Raw genomic sequence first — 15907 nt, forward strand, 5'->3', positions numbered from 1 at the left:
CGCATGCAATACAACCGCCGATTCGTCACTGCCGTGGTTGGCTTTGGCAAGAAGAGGGGACCCAACTCTTCCGAGAAGTAAGATTCAAGGATGACACCTCTTTAGGTTATTATGGAGGCATCGTTTTTTGGGGTTTTGACCATTAGTTATTGAGTTTTAATGTTATTTTTATAGACCCTTTCACTTGTTATAGTTATGCTTCAATTAAATTATAAGTAATGTGAATTCGTTTTTCCTTGAAGAAAATGCAGCAATGTTATTTTGAACTTATTCAAAGATGTTTTCAACTTATCTAGAATCTGGATTATACTGATGGATGATATTTACATGAAGAAAAAATTTTGTCGCTTGATGATATTCGGTAATTTTTTAACACTCAAACCATGAAAAATCAGCCAAACCAGACATATGGTCTGTGTCTGGTTTTGCTTAACAAATCACTCCACATCATATTGAAAAGTAGGGCTGTCAACTTTTGACACGCACGTGTACTATACGAAATAAGTTAATGTTTGTGTGACATGTTTAATAATTATGTTTATGTCGGAATTTTTGATATGTTTAATAATTGTATCGTGATAATACAAATAATTACTACTAGTTTTGTAATTATTTTATGTATTTATGGTTACTTGTGTTGATTTGTATTGTATCACGACACATCAATTGTGTCATAATGGTTAACTTGTTAAAATAATGATGTGTCATAATAGTTAACTTGTTAAAATAATCATGTTTATTTTTACCTTGATCGGCACAAATACGACATAATCAGACGAAAATTGGCCGAACCACACTGAACAAATCACATCATAAGGTATTCATCTACGATCCAAGTTAGTATATGATTGTAGAAAAAATGTAGTCGTATCACCCTAATAGTACAAAAAAAATTCTATTTTCCCCAACATGTTGATCACCAATAATCTCCACAAGAACATTTTCCATCCAAGAAGTGATGGAATCGGTTCACATCTCTTACAATGATCTCCCGGCCATAGATTTTGGAAATGAACTTGGTGGCTGTGTGACAATCAACACAAATGCGAAGGTTCTTGGTTACACGAAGAACAACACCAGGACTAGTATTTAGAAGGCCAAAAGCAATGGCAAGCTTTTCACTATGGGCACTAAGATTATGTTCTTTCTCCTCTTCACTAACATCATGCAAAACAAGACTAGTGTCAGGTACGTATCCAACTCCCTTAATTTTCTCAGGCAATTCTTCCAAGAACATGTAAATTTCCTTTGCCTGAGGATGAGAAGTATCTCCACCAAGAAACATATGAGCTTTCCCGTTGACTTCAATCCAGCTACATCCAGGAGTCTTCCTCATGCCTCGACTTTTTAGCATAGCTCTTAGATTGTCCACTTCTTTCCACATGCCAACTTCAGCAAACATATTGGAGAGCAGGACAAAATTGGCACTGTTATCTGGTTCTATAACAAACAACTTTTTAGCTGCAACCTCGGCCAATTCCAAATTGCGGTGTTTCCGACAAGCAGCTAACAAGGCACCCCATACGCTCGGTCCTGCTTGCATTGGCATTTGATTAATAAGGTTGCTTGCTTCAACCAATCGCCCTGCACGACCTAAAAGATCGACAACACAAGCATAGTGCTGAACTTCTGGTTCTACAGAATATGATTTCTTCATAGAATAGAAGTATTTTAAACCCAGATCAACAAGACCAGAATGGCTGCATCCTGATAACAATCCTGTAAATGTGATGGTATCAGGTTGAACCCCAGCTTTGATCATGTCCTCGAAAGTGGATACAGACTCCAAACCACGGCCATGGGAAGCATAAGTTGTAATCATCGTATTCCAAGCAATCAAATTCTTTTGTTGTTGATGTATCTTATCGAAACATTGGCGAGCTTCTATAAGACTCCCACATTTAGCATACATTGCAACCAGAGCTGTCTGCACAGAGACATTAGAAGCCAGCCCAATTTCATTTGCAAACTTGTGAATCTTTCTCCCACGCTCCAGTGCTGCTGAATGTGCACATGCAGGAAGAACACTCATTATTGTTACCCAATTAGGCTTCACCTCTGAATGCTCTTCCATCATCTTATCAAATACAACCAATGCTCTCTCTGCAAACCCATTCTGAGTGTATCCCGAAATCATAGCAGTCCAAGAAATGATATTCTTCTGCACCATTCTCCTAAATAAATCCTCTGCAACATGAATCTCTCCATTCTTCATGTAACCTGCAATTAGTGCGTTCCAAGATGAAACGTCTCTTACAGTCATTTCATCGAACAGCTTGTGGGCTTCACTAATTTCACCACACTTGACATACATATCTATCAAAGAAGTTCCCACATACATATCTATCTCCAACCCAATTCTCAAACTTATCCCATGAATACATTTCCCCATCCTAACATTTGATGCGCAACACTTCAGCACAAAAGGGTAAGTAAAATGATCACCTTTTAGGCCTAAAGATTGCATTTGAGTATAAATCCCAATAGTTTTATGAGGATACCCATACAAACTATAAGCTCGAATAATCGAATTATACAAAAGCAAAGAAGGGTTATTAATACGATCAAATATAGTAACAGCAGAGTCAAGATCACCAGAACTTGCATACATTGCGATCATCTTGGCTCCGAGAAAAGCATTAGGCTCAAGCAATTGCAGGGTCATCTGAGCATGGACTTGACGACCCAATCGCAACAAGCTTCGACCAGTGAGGAAATTGAAAACAGCTGCAAACGAGGATATCTCAGGCGGGTTTTGAAAGAGTAGCGGTTCAACGAGGGAAAACAAGCTCAAATGTAATGGAAAATGATGAGACTGAGACTGAGATGAGTATTGACGGTGAACAAAACAACAATGGCTTTGAGGTTTTGGGATATCAAGAAGCAGAAACAGGGAGCGAAGACCATGGTGCATTGAGACTTGAGAAAGACAAAGGGTGTTTGAGTAGTCTACATTCCTATATGAGAAAGCTGATAAGAACAAAATCAATGGCTGACACCTCATATTTAGTCTGGGGATCTTTCACTACACAATATGGCTGCATTCATAAGAGTAGTGAGAGTTAGTGTGTAGACTATCATATATGGTTCAAAACAAAAGAACATACATGTCAATCATAACTACAAATCTGGCTTTGCTTGGTTTTTATAAGACCAAAACTCTGTTAGGAGTGTGTCTTAAAAGCATGTAAAGACATTTGTTTTTAGCATGTAAAGACATTTGTTTTTTTTGTGAATAAATAAATATAATGGTTTATTATTATTGTCATATTTAGATTGTTAAATTATTGTTTGAATAATTTTGTAAATATCATAAAAATTCCATATTTATTATTGAGGGTGTGATCTTGTATTAGTACGAGAGAATTAAGATCATATGAATGAATAAAAATAATCAACAAATTAAAGTTATGGAATTCTTTAATTGGAGTTGTAAGTACGGTTTACTGAGTATCATAATGATACAAATAATCTAGATTCGGATTATTGATGTGGAAAGACATCTCGGTAAATGTGCTTTATATAATATGATTATATATGACATGGATCGATATGAATTAAAGTCTTTATCCAAAAACCATTTAACAATAAAGACTTGTAATTCATATCATAACAGATGATCATTTATAGATCAACCTAAATCATGAGTGTTCATGAACTCCTGTTCATATTTATTAAATCTTTTGATTCACTCGTTAAGGTCTCTTCAAAGAATGAGGCTAATGACTTTTGTTTTGGAGATTTAATATCATGGATGGCTGGGAACATGTATCAACAATACGGAATCTAATCTTTCCTAACGGATCGTATATTAGTTCCCTTAAGGGTTAATTCTGGAACTGAATGATTTTGAGCTCAAATCTATAATTAGATTATAGATTAATTATTCACCAGTGAATTAATGGTACTTAAGGAATAAGAAGTAAATTAGAAAGGTTAAATGGTAATTCTTCCATTCTAATTTATGAACTAATTAATTAGAGGGTTGAACTATTGCAAGATGGTTATATCTATGGACGACTTAAGAAATAGATTTCTGTAAAAGTATATCTATAACATAAAGAGTGCAATTCTGAATTTATAGTGGAGTAATATCATAATTAATAAATTAACTATTATAATTAAAGAGTTTAATTATTTAGTTTCAATTTATTGGAGCTTAATGTTATAGGTCCATGGTTCCCGAAATGGCTCAAACAATCACTGTCAAATGCAAATACAAAAATGGGCAAAAAGGACTTATGTGATAAGTAAAATATTTTTCTATGTATCAAACATAATTATTGATTAATTATGTGTAATTAATTAATTAAGAATTAATTAATTATTTGATTTAACAAAAATATAATTAATTTTGAATTAATTTATTTTTTGGGATTTTTGGTATTTAAATAATAATAAAATTGGGAAAAATCACATGCCTGCACATGCATGTGGTACACGTGTGGCGCAGTGCACAGGCACTGTGCTACACGCATAAGAGAGAGACTTGGTCTCTTGATTCCACAATTTTAGTTATTTAAATATTAAATAAATAATGAGATATTTTGATTTGATTTAAATATTATTATTTAAACAAAAATATGATAACTGATCACTTATTTTGAATTTGTTTAAAATAACAAATATTTTAATATATTGGATATTATTAAATATTGGATATCAGTTTTCACAGAACGTAAGTTTTCAGGGATAGAAAAATATCTAGGATTCTCTCAGAGAAAAAGATCAGTGACAAAAACAAAGGTCATTGTTCTTCACAAAACCTAGATCCAAACTTTATCAGATCTCATGTGTTGAGAATATCTGATAAATAGTTATTGCCTATTATTTGTATAGCGAGCCCACACTCGTTCTTTGGGTGACTGAGAACATTTTGGAAGATCTTGGTGTGAGATCTCAAGGATTCAGCCATACGAAAAGATAGCAGCAAGGAAGGACCTGAGGTAATGTTTCTATTCTTGTCATTGATTCAATATATATATGAGTGTGAAAAAGTAGATCTAGAAATCTTATGGGATTAATATGACAATTTGATTGTTGTTCCGCTGCGCATAATCTCTGATTTGATCAATAAAAACCAACAAATGGTACCAGAGCCATCTTCACATATATATATTGAATCTGTGTGGGTTTAATTTTATGCATTTATTTATGAATGGATGACTTAATGCGATTGAATACGTGGGAATGTTGAATCGTTAATTGTATGGTGTTTTTGGGTTAGGATTTGTTTATGATTAGATCATTGTGTAAGCCATTAAAAGGCATAGGATTTATGTAATTTTATTTGGTTTTCGATACCATAAAATTGTAATTCAGCCCGAAATTCAGAAATCAGCCACCGCACCTCCGAGGCCAACCTCCGAGCCACTGCCCGACGCCGTACGGACTCCGTACGGACGGCTGTACGGACATGTCCGTACGGTCTGTATGGTCTGGCCCCGGCGGCCCCGTTTTGACGCCGTGTAGCCCCGCTTGACAGTCCAGAATTTTTTTTTTTTTTTCTGAAATTAATCTGTTATTTTTTTTTAAATTTTAAAATGTTTAAATATCCTATTTTTGAAATTTGATATTTAAACAATGAGATATTTTGTTGTCTTAACAAACTTTTTTGAATATCTTATTTAAAATTTATTTTTTCAAAATAACAGATTTAAATTCATCGGAGTTTTAATTAAAAGTTGTTTTAATTAAAAAGAAAAATAAAAAGAATGATTATTTAAAAGTTTGTTTTAATTAATCAAAAATAATTTGAAAATTGTTTTCTCATTATTGTTCTGGACCAACAATGCCACAAATCCTACCGACAGTAAAGTAAAGAAGCCCGATGGAGATCAAGGCAGTTTTATTTTATTTATTTTAATTTTATAAAGTGATTGTAAAATTAGAAATACCCAAAAAGCACCTGGTTCAACATTTATTGTTTATTTATTTATTTAAATAATTATATTCATGTGATTAATGTGATTGATAACATGTTCATGCATTGTTTGCCATACATAAAAACCCACACAGTTATAATCATGCATCTTATTAGTAGAAACATGATTATTAGGATTGTCCAATATGTTTATATGAATTGTTTTGTGAAATCAATTGCATGTAAATTACTTAGTTTTATTTTGAAAACTTGGTAAAATATCACACCAATTTTTTTTAAGTCTTTATGACTTAATTTCTTTAAACCAACTTTATTTAAAAAAAAAGTGTTTTTTAGTAAAGTTTAGATGAACATGATTGGTAATTTAAAATTGGACATGGACCTAGAAACTCGCTTTCTTTCCAATTTTAATTGTGTTCATAAAGTTTAAATAAACTATAATTAATTTGGAATTAATTAGGTTAAAAACACTTATTTCAAAATAGTGAGTGGGAGAGGGTTGATATCTCAAACATAACCCATGGTCTCCATTATTAATATGACACCGTGAGATATGAATAGCGCCTCACGACGGCTTTGTTTTCGTCCCCCTAAGGAAGGTGTCTGGACATATCAATAGCAAGGTTATATTTCTTACATAGATAGGAACTAATGATGTATTTTAGGCTTGACCGACCCTAAGGCGGCATGTCCTAAGTTAAGTCATGAACTCCGAAATAATGGGTTACACTCACAAAGTTATGATTAAGCTTGAGAGTGGATAATCATAACTTGACCAAACTAAGCGGTACTTTAATGTTTAAAAGAGAAAATAAAGAGTTATTTTAAGTATTAAACAATAAAGATAAGAATGTCTTATAAATTCTCTAAAATTAATTTGACCGACCCTAAGGCGGCACTTTAATTGTTAGAAAATTTTATCGTGGAAATTAATCTTTATTTTATGTGTTTTAATTGTGCTCATGCATCACGTTTAATTTCCGAAACTTTGATATTTATTTTTCTAAATATAATAATAATATATTTGTATTTTTTATTTTATTCAGAATATGTCTATCTCTGGAAATCCCATCACTGCTTTGATTGCACAAGAAAAATTGACTGGTGATAACTTCATAAAATGGAAATCAAATATGAATCTGTTGTTGGTTAGTGAAAACTACAAGTTTGTCCTAAATGAGGAATGTCCTGAAGAACCTGGCGCAAATGCCCCGAAACATGTTCGGGACAAATTTGATGCATGGATTCAATCCAATAACAAAGCCAAGTGCTATATGCTTGTAAGCATGAGTGATGTCTTACGAACAAAGCATGAATCCATGGAAACTGCTTTTGAGATACTAGAATCTCTTAAGGAAATGTTTGGGCGCCCATCTGAGCAAAGCCGTCATGAGGCTACTAGAACCTACATGAATGCTAAGATGAAGAAAGGTCAATCTGTGCGTGAGCATGTTTTGAACATGATCAGTGTACTTCATGAAGCTGAGACGCATGGAGCAGTCATGGATGAAAAGACACAAGTAAGCATTATACTTGAGTCTTTAACTCCTGCTTTTTCTGCATTCACAACAAATTATGCCATGAACAAATTAGATTTTAACATGACACAATTGCTGAATGAATTACAAACTTTTGAGTCTTTGAATAAGACCATCTCAAGTCAGGCTGAAGCAAAACCATCTTCTTCAAAGAAGAAAAGAAAAGGCAATAACAATGACAGCAAACCTAAAAAGGACAATCTGAAAAAGGCAAAGAAGTCATCCAAAGCGCCCGAGAACAAAAAGAACAATGACCCCAAACAAAAGACACCCAAAGGAAAATGTTTCCATTGTAATGTCGATGGTCATTGGAAGAGAAACTGCCCAAAGTATCTCGCCGAGCTAAAAGAGAAAAAGAAAGGTAAATCAGATTTACTTGTACTTGAAGCTTGTATGGTGGAACAAGATAAATTATCATGGATAGTTGATTCTGGTTCCACTAACCATGTTTGTTCTTGTTTGCAGATGCTTGAGTCCGCAAGGCAGTTGGAGCAAGGAGAGATGACTATAAGAGTGGGAAGTGGAGCGCTTGTTTCAGCCAAAGCATGTGGAACAGTCCGTTTGAATTTTAAGAACAATTTTTTAGTTTTGAATAATGTGCTATTTATTCCTGAAATTACTAGAAACATTATTTCTTTATCTTTGTTACATGAACAAAATTTTAACATTTCTTTTAATAATAATATGATTTTTATTTCAAGGAATGGGAACAATATTTGTCATGCAAAACAAAAGGGCGGACTGTACATGCTTGATCCAATTGAAAAATCGCTCAATAATTCTGAATTATTTAAAGTAGCCATTTCGCAAAGTAACAAAAGACAAAAGGTTTCTAAAGAAAATGACACGTATCTATGGCACTTAAGATTAGGTCATATCAGTCTAGATAGGATAAACCGGCTAACTAAAGAAGGACCTCTAAGGGAACTAACAGTTGGAACCCTACCAGTTTGTGAATCCTGTTTAGAAGGTAAATTGACTAAACGACCTTTCACTTCGAAGGGAAATAGAGCCAAAGAACCACTAGAGCTAATACATAGTGATGTATGTGGTCCAATTAACATTCAAGCTCGAGGTGGTTATGAATATTTTGTCACATTTACTGACGACTATTCTAGATACGGTCATGTATACCTAATGCTTAAGAAGTCAGAAACTTTTGAAAGGTTTAAAGACTTCAAAGCTTTAGCTGAGAAGCAATTAGGTAAATCTTTAAAAACACTTCGATCTGATCGTGGTGGTGAATATTTGGATTCTGAATTCAAAGATTTCTTGCTGGAGCATGGAATTCTATCCCAACTCACAGCACCTGGAACGCCACAACAAAACGGAGTTTCAGAGAGAAGAAATCGGACTCTGTTAGACATAGTCAGGTCTATGTTAAGCTACTCTTCACTTCCCTTATCGTTTTGGGGATATGCACTACAAACGGCTAACTACATTTTGAATGTAGTCCCGTCCAAAGCTGTGACAAAGACACCTCTGGAACTATGGAATGGAAGTAAACCTAGTTTACGACATTTCCGTATTTGGGGTTGTCCTGCTCATGTGCTAAGACCTAAATCTGGAAAACTGGATTCTAGGTCTGAAGTGTGTATATTCGTGGGCTATGCTCCAGAAACAAGAGGTGGATATTTCTATAGCCCAAGTGATCAAAAAGTATTTGTTTCGACAAATGCAACCTTTTTAGAACAGGACTATATGAATGATTTTAAACCTCGGAGCAAAGTAGTTTTACAGGAACTAATGACAGATAATATTTCATATCCATCAGTTAATGATAAAACAACCAAAGAAACCACAATTCCTAAAAAGGAAAAACCAGTGCAACGTCGTAGTGGGAGGATTGTGAGACAACCTATTCGCTAAGAACATGAGGCACACGTTCTTGTATCAGATACTGAAAAGGACGATCCATTGAATTTTAAAGAAGCAATGGAAGACCCTGATGTTGATAAGTGGCAAGAAGCCATGAATCAAGAAATGGAATCAATGTATTCCAATTCAGTCTGGGAACTTGTAGATCTGCCTGACAATGTTAATGCCATTGGATGCAAATGGATCTACAAGAAGAAAAGGGGTGCAGATGGAAAGGTAGAAACCTATAAAGCAAGGCTTGTGGCCAAAGGCTACACACAAAGAGAGGGTGTGGACTATGAAGAAACATTTTCTCCTGTGGCCATGCTTAAGTCCATTCGCATACTCTTATCCATAGCTGCCATTTATAATTATGAGATATGGCAAATGGACGTCAAGACAGCTTTTTTGAATGGCCACCTTGATGAAACCATTTATATGGAACAACCAGAAAGGTTCATAAAGAAGGATCAAGATAAAAAGGTATGCAAATTGTTGAAATCCATATATGGATTGAAACAAGCATCAAGATCTTGGAACTTAACATTTGATGAAACTATTAAAACATATGGTTTCGAACAAAATGTTGACGAAGCATGTGTTTATAAATACATCAAAGGAAAAATTGTGGTTTTCTTAGTTCTTTACGTTGATGATATCCTACTCATTGGGAATGATGTAGAGACATTATCAAATGTAAAGAAATGGTTGGCTGACAAATTCCAAATGAAAGATTTGGGAGAAGCGAGCTATGTTCTAGGCATTAAAATTCTAAGAGATAGAAAGAACAAGCTCCTAGCACTTTCACAAGCAAATTATATAGATAAAGTGCTTGAAAGATTCTCTATGGAGAATTCCAAAAAGGGTCAATTACCAACCAGACATGGAATTTCTCTTTGCAAAGATCAGTGTCCAAAGACACTACAAGAGCAAGAGGACATGAGAAAGTATCCCTATGCATCAGCTGTAGGGAGCCTAATGTATGCAATGTTATGTACTAGACCTGACATATGCTATGCAGTAGGAATTGTCAGTTGTTATCAATCAAATCCAGGTTTGGAACACTGGATTGCGGTGAAACATATTCTCAAGTATCTCAGGAGAACGAGAGACTATATGCTAGTATATTCGGGTAGTGACCTCGAACCTACTGGATACACTGACTCAGATTTTCAATCTGACAAGGATAGTAGAAAATCTACTTCTGGGTCAGTATTCACTCTTGGTGGTGGAGCAGTTGTCTGGAGAAGCATTAAGCAATCCAGTATAGCTGATTCAACCATGGAAGCTGAATACATAGCAGCTTGTGAAGCAGCTAAGGAAGCAGTTTGGCTGAAAAAGTTCTACACAGATTTGGAAGTAGTTCCAGAAGTGAAGAAACCACTTGATCTATACTGTGACAACAGTGGAGCAGTGGCCAATTCTAAAGAACCAAGAAGCCACAAGAGGGGAAAGCATATAGAGCGCAAATACCACTTAGTCAGAGAAATCGTACATAGAGGAGATGTGAACATTCTGAAAATCGCATCAGAACACAACCTGGCGGACCCATTCACGAAGACGCTTCCAGCAAAGCAATTCGAGGGTCATGTACGTAATATGGGATTGAGAGAAATGCCTCACTTGCTTTAAGTACAAGTGGGAGATTGTTAGGAGTGTGTCCTAAAAGCATGTAAAGACATTTGTTTTTTCTGTGAATAAATAAATACAATGGTTTATTATTATTGTCATATTTAGATTGCTAAATTATTGTTTGAATAATTTTGTAAATATCATAAAAATTCCCTATTCATTATTGAGGGTGTGATCTTGTATTAGTACGAGAGAATTAAGATCACATGAATGAATAAAAATAGTCAACAACAACAAATTAAAGTTATGGAATTCTTTAATTGGAGTTGTAAGTACGGTTTACTGAGTATCATAATGATACAAATAATCTAGATTCGGATTATTGATGTGGAAAGACATCTCGGTAAAGGTGCTTTATATAATATGATTATATATGACATGGACCGATATGAATTAAAGTCTTTATCCAAAAACCATTTAACAATAAAGACTTGTAATTCATATCATAACAGATGATCATTTATAGATCAACCTAAATCCTGAGTGTTCATGAACTCCTGTTCATATTTATTAAATCTTTTGATTCACTCGTTAAGGTCTCTTCAAAGAATGAGGCTAATGACTTTTGTTTTGGAGATTTAATATCATGGATGGCTGGGAACATGTATCAACAATACGGAATCTAATCTTTCCTAACGGATCGTATATTAGTTCCCTTAAGGGTTAATTCTGGAACTGAATGATTTTGAGCTCAAATCTATAATTAGATTATAGATTAATTATTCACTAGTGAATTAATGGTACTTAAGGAATAAGAAGTAAATTAGAAAGGTTAAATGATAATTCTTCCATTCTAATTTATGAACTAATTAATTAGAGGGTTGAACTATTGCAAGATGGTTATATCTATGGACGACTTAAGAAATAGATTTCTGTAAAAGTATATCTATAACATAAAGAGTGCAATTCTGAATTTATAGTGGAGTAATATCATAATTAATAAATTAACTATTATAATTAAAGAGTTTAATTATTTAGTTTCAATTTATTGGAGCTTAATGTTATAGGTCCATGGTTCCCGAAATGGCTCAAACAATCACTGTCAAATGCAAATACAAAAATGGGCAAAAAAGACTTATGTGATAAGTAAAATATTTTTCTATGTATCAAACATAATTATTGATTAATTATGTGTAATTAATTAATTAAGAATTAATTAATTATTTGATTTAACAAAAATATAATTAATTTTGAATTAATTTATTTTTTGGAATTTTTGGTATTTAAATAATAATAAAATTGGGAAAAATCACATGCCTGCACATGCATGTGGTACACGTGTGGTGCAGTGCACAGGCACTGTGCTACACGCATAAGAGAGAGACTTGGTCTCTTGATTCCACAATTTTAGTTATTTAAATATTAAATAAATCATGAGATATTTTGATTTGGATATTATTAAATATTGGATATCAGTTTTCACAGAAGGTAAGTTTTCAGGGATAGAAAAATATCTAGGATTCTCTCAGAGAAAAAGATCAGTGAAAAAAACAAAGGTCATTGTTCTTCACAAAACCTAGATCCAAACTTTATCAGATCTCACGTGTTGAGAATATCTGATAAATAGTTATTGCCTATTATTTGTATAGCGAGCCCACACTCGTTCTTTGGGTAACTGAGAACATTTTGGAAGATCTTGATGTGAGATCTCAAGGATTCAGCTATACGAAAAGATAGCAGCAAGGAAGGACCTAATGTAATGTTTCTATTCTTGTCCTTGATTCAATATATATATGAGTGTGAAGAAGTAGATCTAGAAATCTTATGAGATTAATCTGACAATTTGATTGTTGTTCCGCTGCGCATAATCTCTAATTTGATCAATAAAAACCAACAAACACTAGTATGCAAGCCCCTTAACTTCTAGCAATTTAAACTGATAATCATGTTAACGAATGTTCTAAGGACAATGAACAGCTACAAAAGATTAGGGTGAAAACAAAAATTAGTCTATTAGGAGAAGCAGTGATGAATGTAAGTCAAAATAACCTCTAAGTAACATGAGCAAGTATCCTCTTCCCCTGCTAATAAAGCTTCAAGCTTTTCTCTTTCGAAACCCTCAGCAAAGCTGTCAATGATTCCTGCACAAAATAAACTGAATAAAATGGATTATTAATATATGTACACTTGCAAATGAAACTTATCTCATCTTCAATGGCAGAATCATAACCCGATATCAATGTCAAGCTATGAAAGAAAAACTATAGTAGTTCTATCATTAAAATTCCAATTTCAACATGGACCACGGCAAAACAATTTAGTTCATACCTGTAAACGTTTCCAATCATTAGCTGACATTCTTACGACAGAGGTGGAGGGCTCAATGGTGGTTGAGTACTAAACAAATGGAAGAAGCTCAATCGAAGCAGACGAGACCACCACAAAATGAAACCCCAGAAACTCTCTTCTTCAAAACACCCACCTAGAAGCTGTAACCATGCATTTCACACTCGACTGCGGAACACTACACCTCTCTGAACCATAAATATTTGTCTTTGATGTAGCATACCCATATCCTAAAACGTTGTCTTTTGAGCTTGAAAGTGAAAAATAACGAGAAATAGTGTGATTTGGGAGATGCCCAGCTGTGAATGTTGAGGTTTTAAGTAGAAAACTAGAATACCCAGAATCCAAAACCTCTTTTTTTTTCTTCCTAAACTAAATCTTTACAATCATGAAGTTACTACTAGTGTCTGAGTTGAGTTTCAGATGAAATAAAAAGAGGTTGGGGTTTAATGGGTTTAATGGTGGCGCTAAGTTATGGTACAACTCCGACGATGACACCCCAAAAAAAAAATTTGTCGTTTACTATTTTTCCCACCCAGACGACGTGTCGTATTACACATTTAAATCGCTTTAATAAGTGTGTGCCTTCAAAAAGTATTTTTCATTTAATATTGAGGGCATTTTATTTCTCTTGTAAAATTCTTAAAAAGTTTATGAATAATCAATGTGTCGATCATTTACACTGTAGAGTTAAAAAATTATAACGAAAATGTGATTTTACTGAGCCTTGCTCCTATACTAAAAATGACTTTAATACTTTTAAGAGAGAATGTAGTCTCAAATAAATTGTATCACTTGACAATAATCAAGAAGAACAAGGAGATCAGATTAACAGTCAACTGCTCACCAGATCAGTTGAGTCGCATAATCCCTATCCATTCTCATATCTGTCATGTTTGTGCCTCAGTTAATGAATCTCACAGCCACTTATTCCTGGAATGTATCTTCACTAGGAAATTATTTGGAGAGGTTAGTTGCTGGCTAGGAGTGTTTCAATGGCCGAAGTCCTATATGGAGCTTCAGCAATGGTATATGACAGCTATCAAAACTCTGAAGAACCAAGTTATGAATGCTGTTTTTGCAGCTACTTTGTATTTTGTTTGGAAAAATCGAAACAAGTGTATTTTTGACTTTGTTTGTCTTTCAGCTAGTAGTCTTAGCTTGGAAATTAGGAAGATTGTCAAATGTAGAGTTTTGGGTCTGAGTTTTCATCATCTTAGTAAAAAGAACAAATATATTCTCAATGTTGTAGAGGGTTGGTAGTGGTGTTTTGAGTGCAGCTGCTGCTGTTGCAGGCTGCGGTGTGGCTGTTTGAAGCTGTCGCTTCTTGCTTTGTTTTGTATCTTGATTGGTTTTTGAATAAAGTTTCTTTTTGTTCAAAAAAAATAAATAAACAAAAAAAGAAGAACAAGGAGTGCACGATTTTTTTTCTTTAAATATAACAAATAAACATATATTTTCTAGAAAACAAATTTTGTGACTGATTCTTCAAACTTTCATTAATGGTGTGTTTGGAAAAAATTATGCAACTATCAGGCCGTGTAATTTCATATCTAGTTAATTACACTATATTTAAGGTGTGTTTAGATGTGAAATGATTTCTTATTTCGGCAAAATAGTTAGTAATTATACAGAAAAATAATAATATGTAATAAATACGTTTTAAAATTAATAATAGTTAGTAATTACACCAAATTCTCATAGCCCTACATGAAAATTGGAGAGTGTAATTGGGACCCTTCAATTACCTCTAATTACACAGTTACTTACACAGTTACACAGTAATTGTGTAATTACATGATCAGACAAACACGCAAAATTGAGTAATTATTCTGAATTACACTCAATTTCAATTACATAGTGTCTTTCCATAATATAACTTTGAATTATATAACTATTAACTATTTCACAATATAATAATTTCTATTTAAAAATATATCTTCTATATATATAAAAAGTGTGTAGATAACATAATTTTTTTGTTTTAACGGTTTGTTTTGTTAAATTTAACAGAATATTCTAAATATTCAACGGAATATACTTTTAAAACCAAATAAAAATAAAAATTTATTAATTATATTAATATAAATTAAAATATTATAAAATATCATTAATTATATATTTAAATGTTATAAAATATAATTATTATAATAATATTTAATACTAGATTAAATATTTATTAATTATATCCATATAAATTCAAATGTTATAAAATATAATTATTACAATAATGTATAACATATAATATATAATCCTAATTTTTATAAAAATTTGCTATAATGAATATTTAGTAATTATGTTAAGATTATAAAAGATTATTATAATAATAATATTTAATACAAAACTGGATATTTAATAATTATATTAATATAAATTCACATGTTATAAAATATTATTATTACAATAATATATAATACATAATAAATACATTATATATAAGTGTCATATGTGTACAAATAGTATGATTGTGTAACTAAAAAAAAATTAGAATAACATTTATCTTCTATCAAGAATAAAGAAGTTTCTTCTCCAATCATTGAGGTGTGATTTGAATAATATTATCATAAATGTTTTGTATCTTAAATATGCTAGTTTGTGATCTAAAAGATCATCGTATTATTTTAAAAAAAAATCATAAACAATGTTTTGGTTTAATTTTTCTTTTAATATGTTTATGTCATTCTTTTATATATAATATTATTTATTTATT

The 15907-nt window shown here is 32.8% G+C and overlaps 1 protein-coding gene across 1 annotated transcript; it reads right to left on the reverse strand.

Moving 5' to 3' along the window:
- Nucleotides 1-782: 782 nt before the first annotated feature.
- On the reverse strand, nucleotides 783-13583 carry LOC133807332 (pentatricopeptide repeat-containing protein ELI1, chloroplastic-like). The gene is made up of 3 exons (XM_062245588.1): nucleotides 13180-13583; nucleotides 12901-13006; nucleotides 783-3038 (listed from the first exon to the last, which is right to left on the reverse strand). The coding sequence occupies exon 3, from the start codon at nucleotides 3002-3004 to the stop codon at nucleotides 917-919; it is 2088 nt and encodes a 695-aa protein (XP_062101572.1). The 5' UTR covers nucleotides 3005-3038; nucleotides 12901-13006; nucleotides 13180-13583; the 3' UTR covers nucleotides 783-916.
- Nucleotides 13584-15907: the final 2324 nt, after the last annotated feature.

This window comes from Humulus lupulus, chromosome X (genome assembly GCF_963169125.1).
Source record: "Humulus lupulus chromosome X, drHumLupu1.1, whole genome shotgun sequence".
Taxonomy (NCBI): domain Eukaryota; kingdom Viridiplantae; phylum Streptophyta; class Magnoliopsida; order Rosales; family Cannabaceae; genus Humulus; species Humulus lupulus.

Excerpts from the sequence above, each read along its gene's own strand:
- LOC133807332 (XM_062245588.1), bottom strand. The coding sequence starts at position 3,004 with ATGAGGTGTCAGCCATTGATTTTGTTCTTATCAGCTTTCTCATATAGG.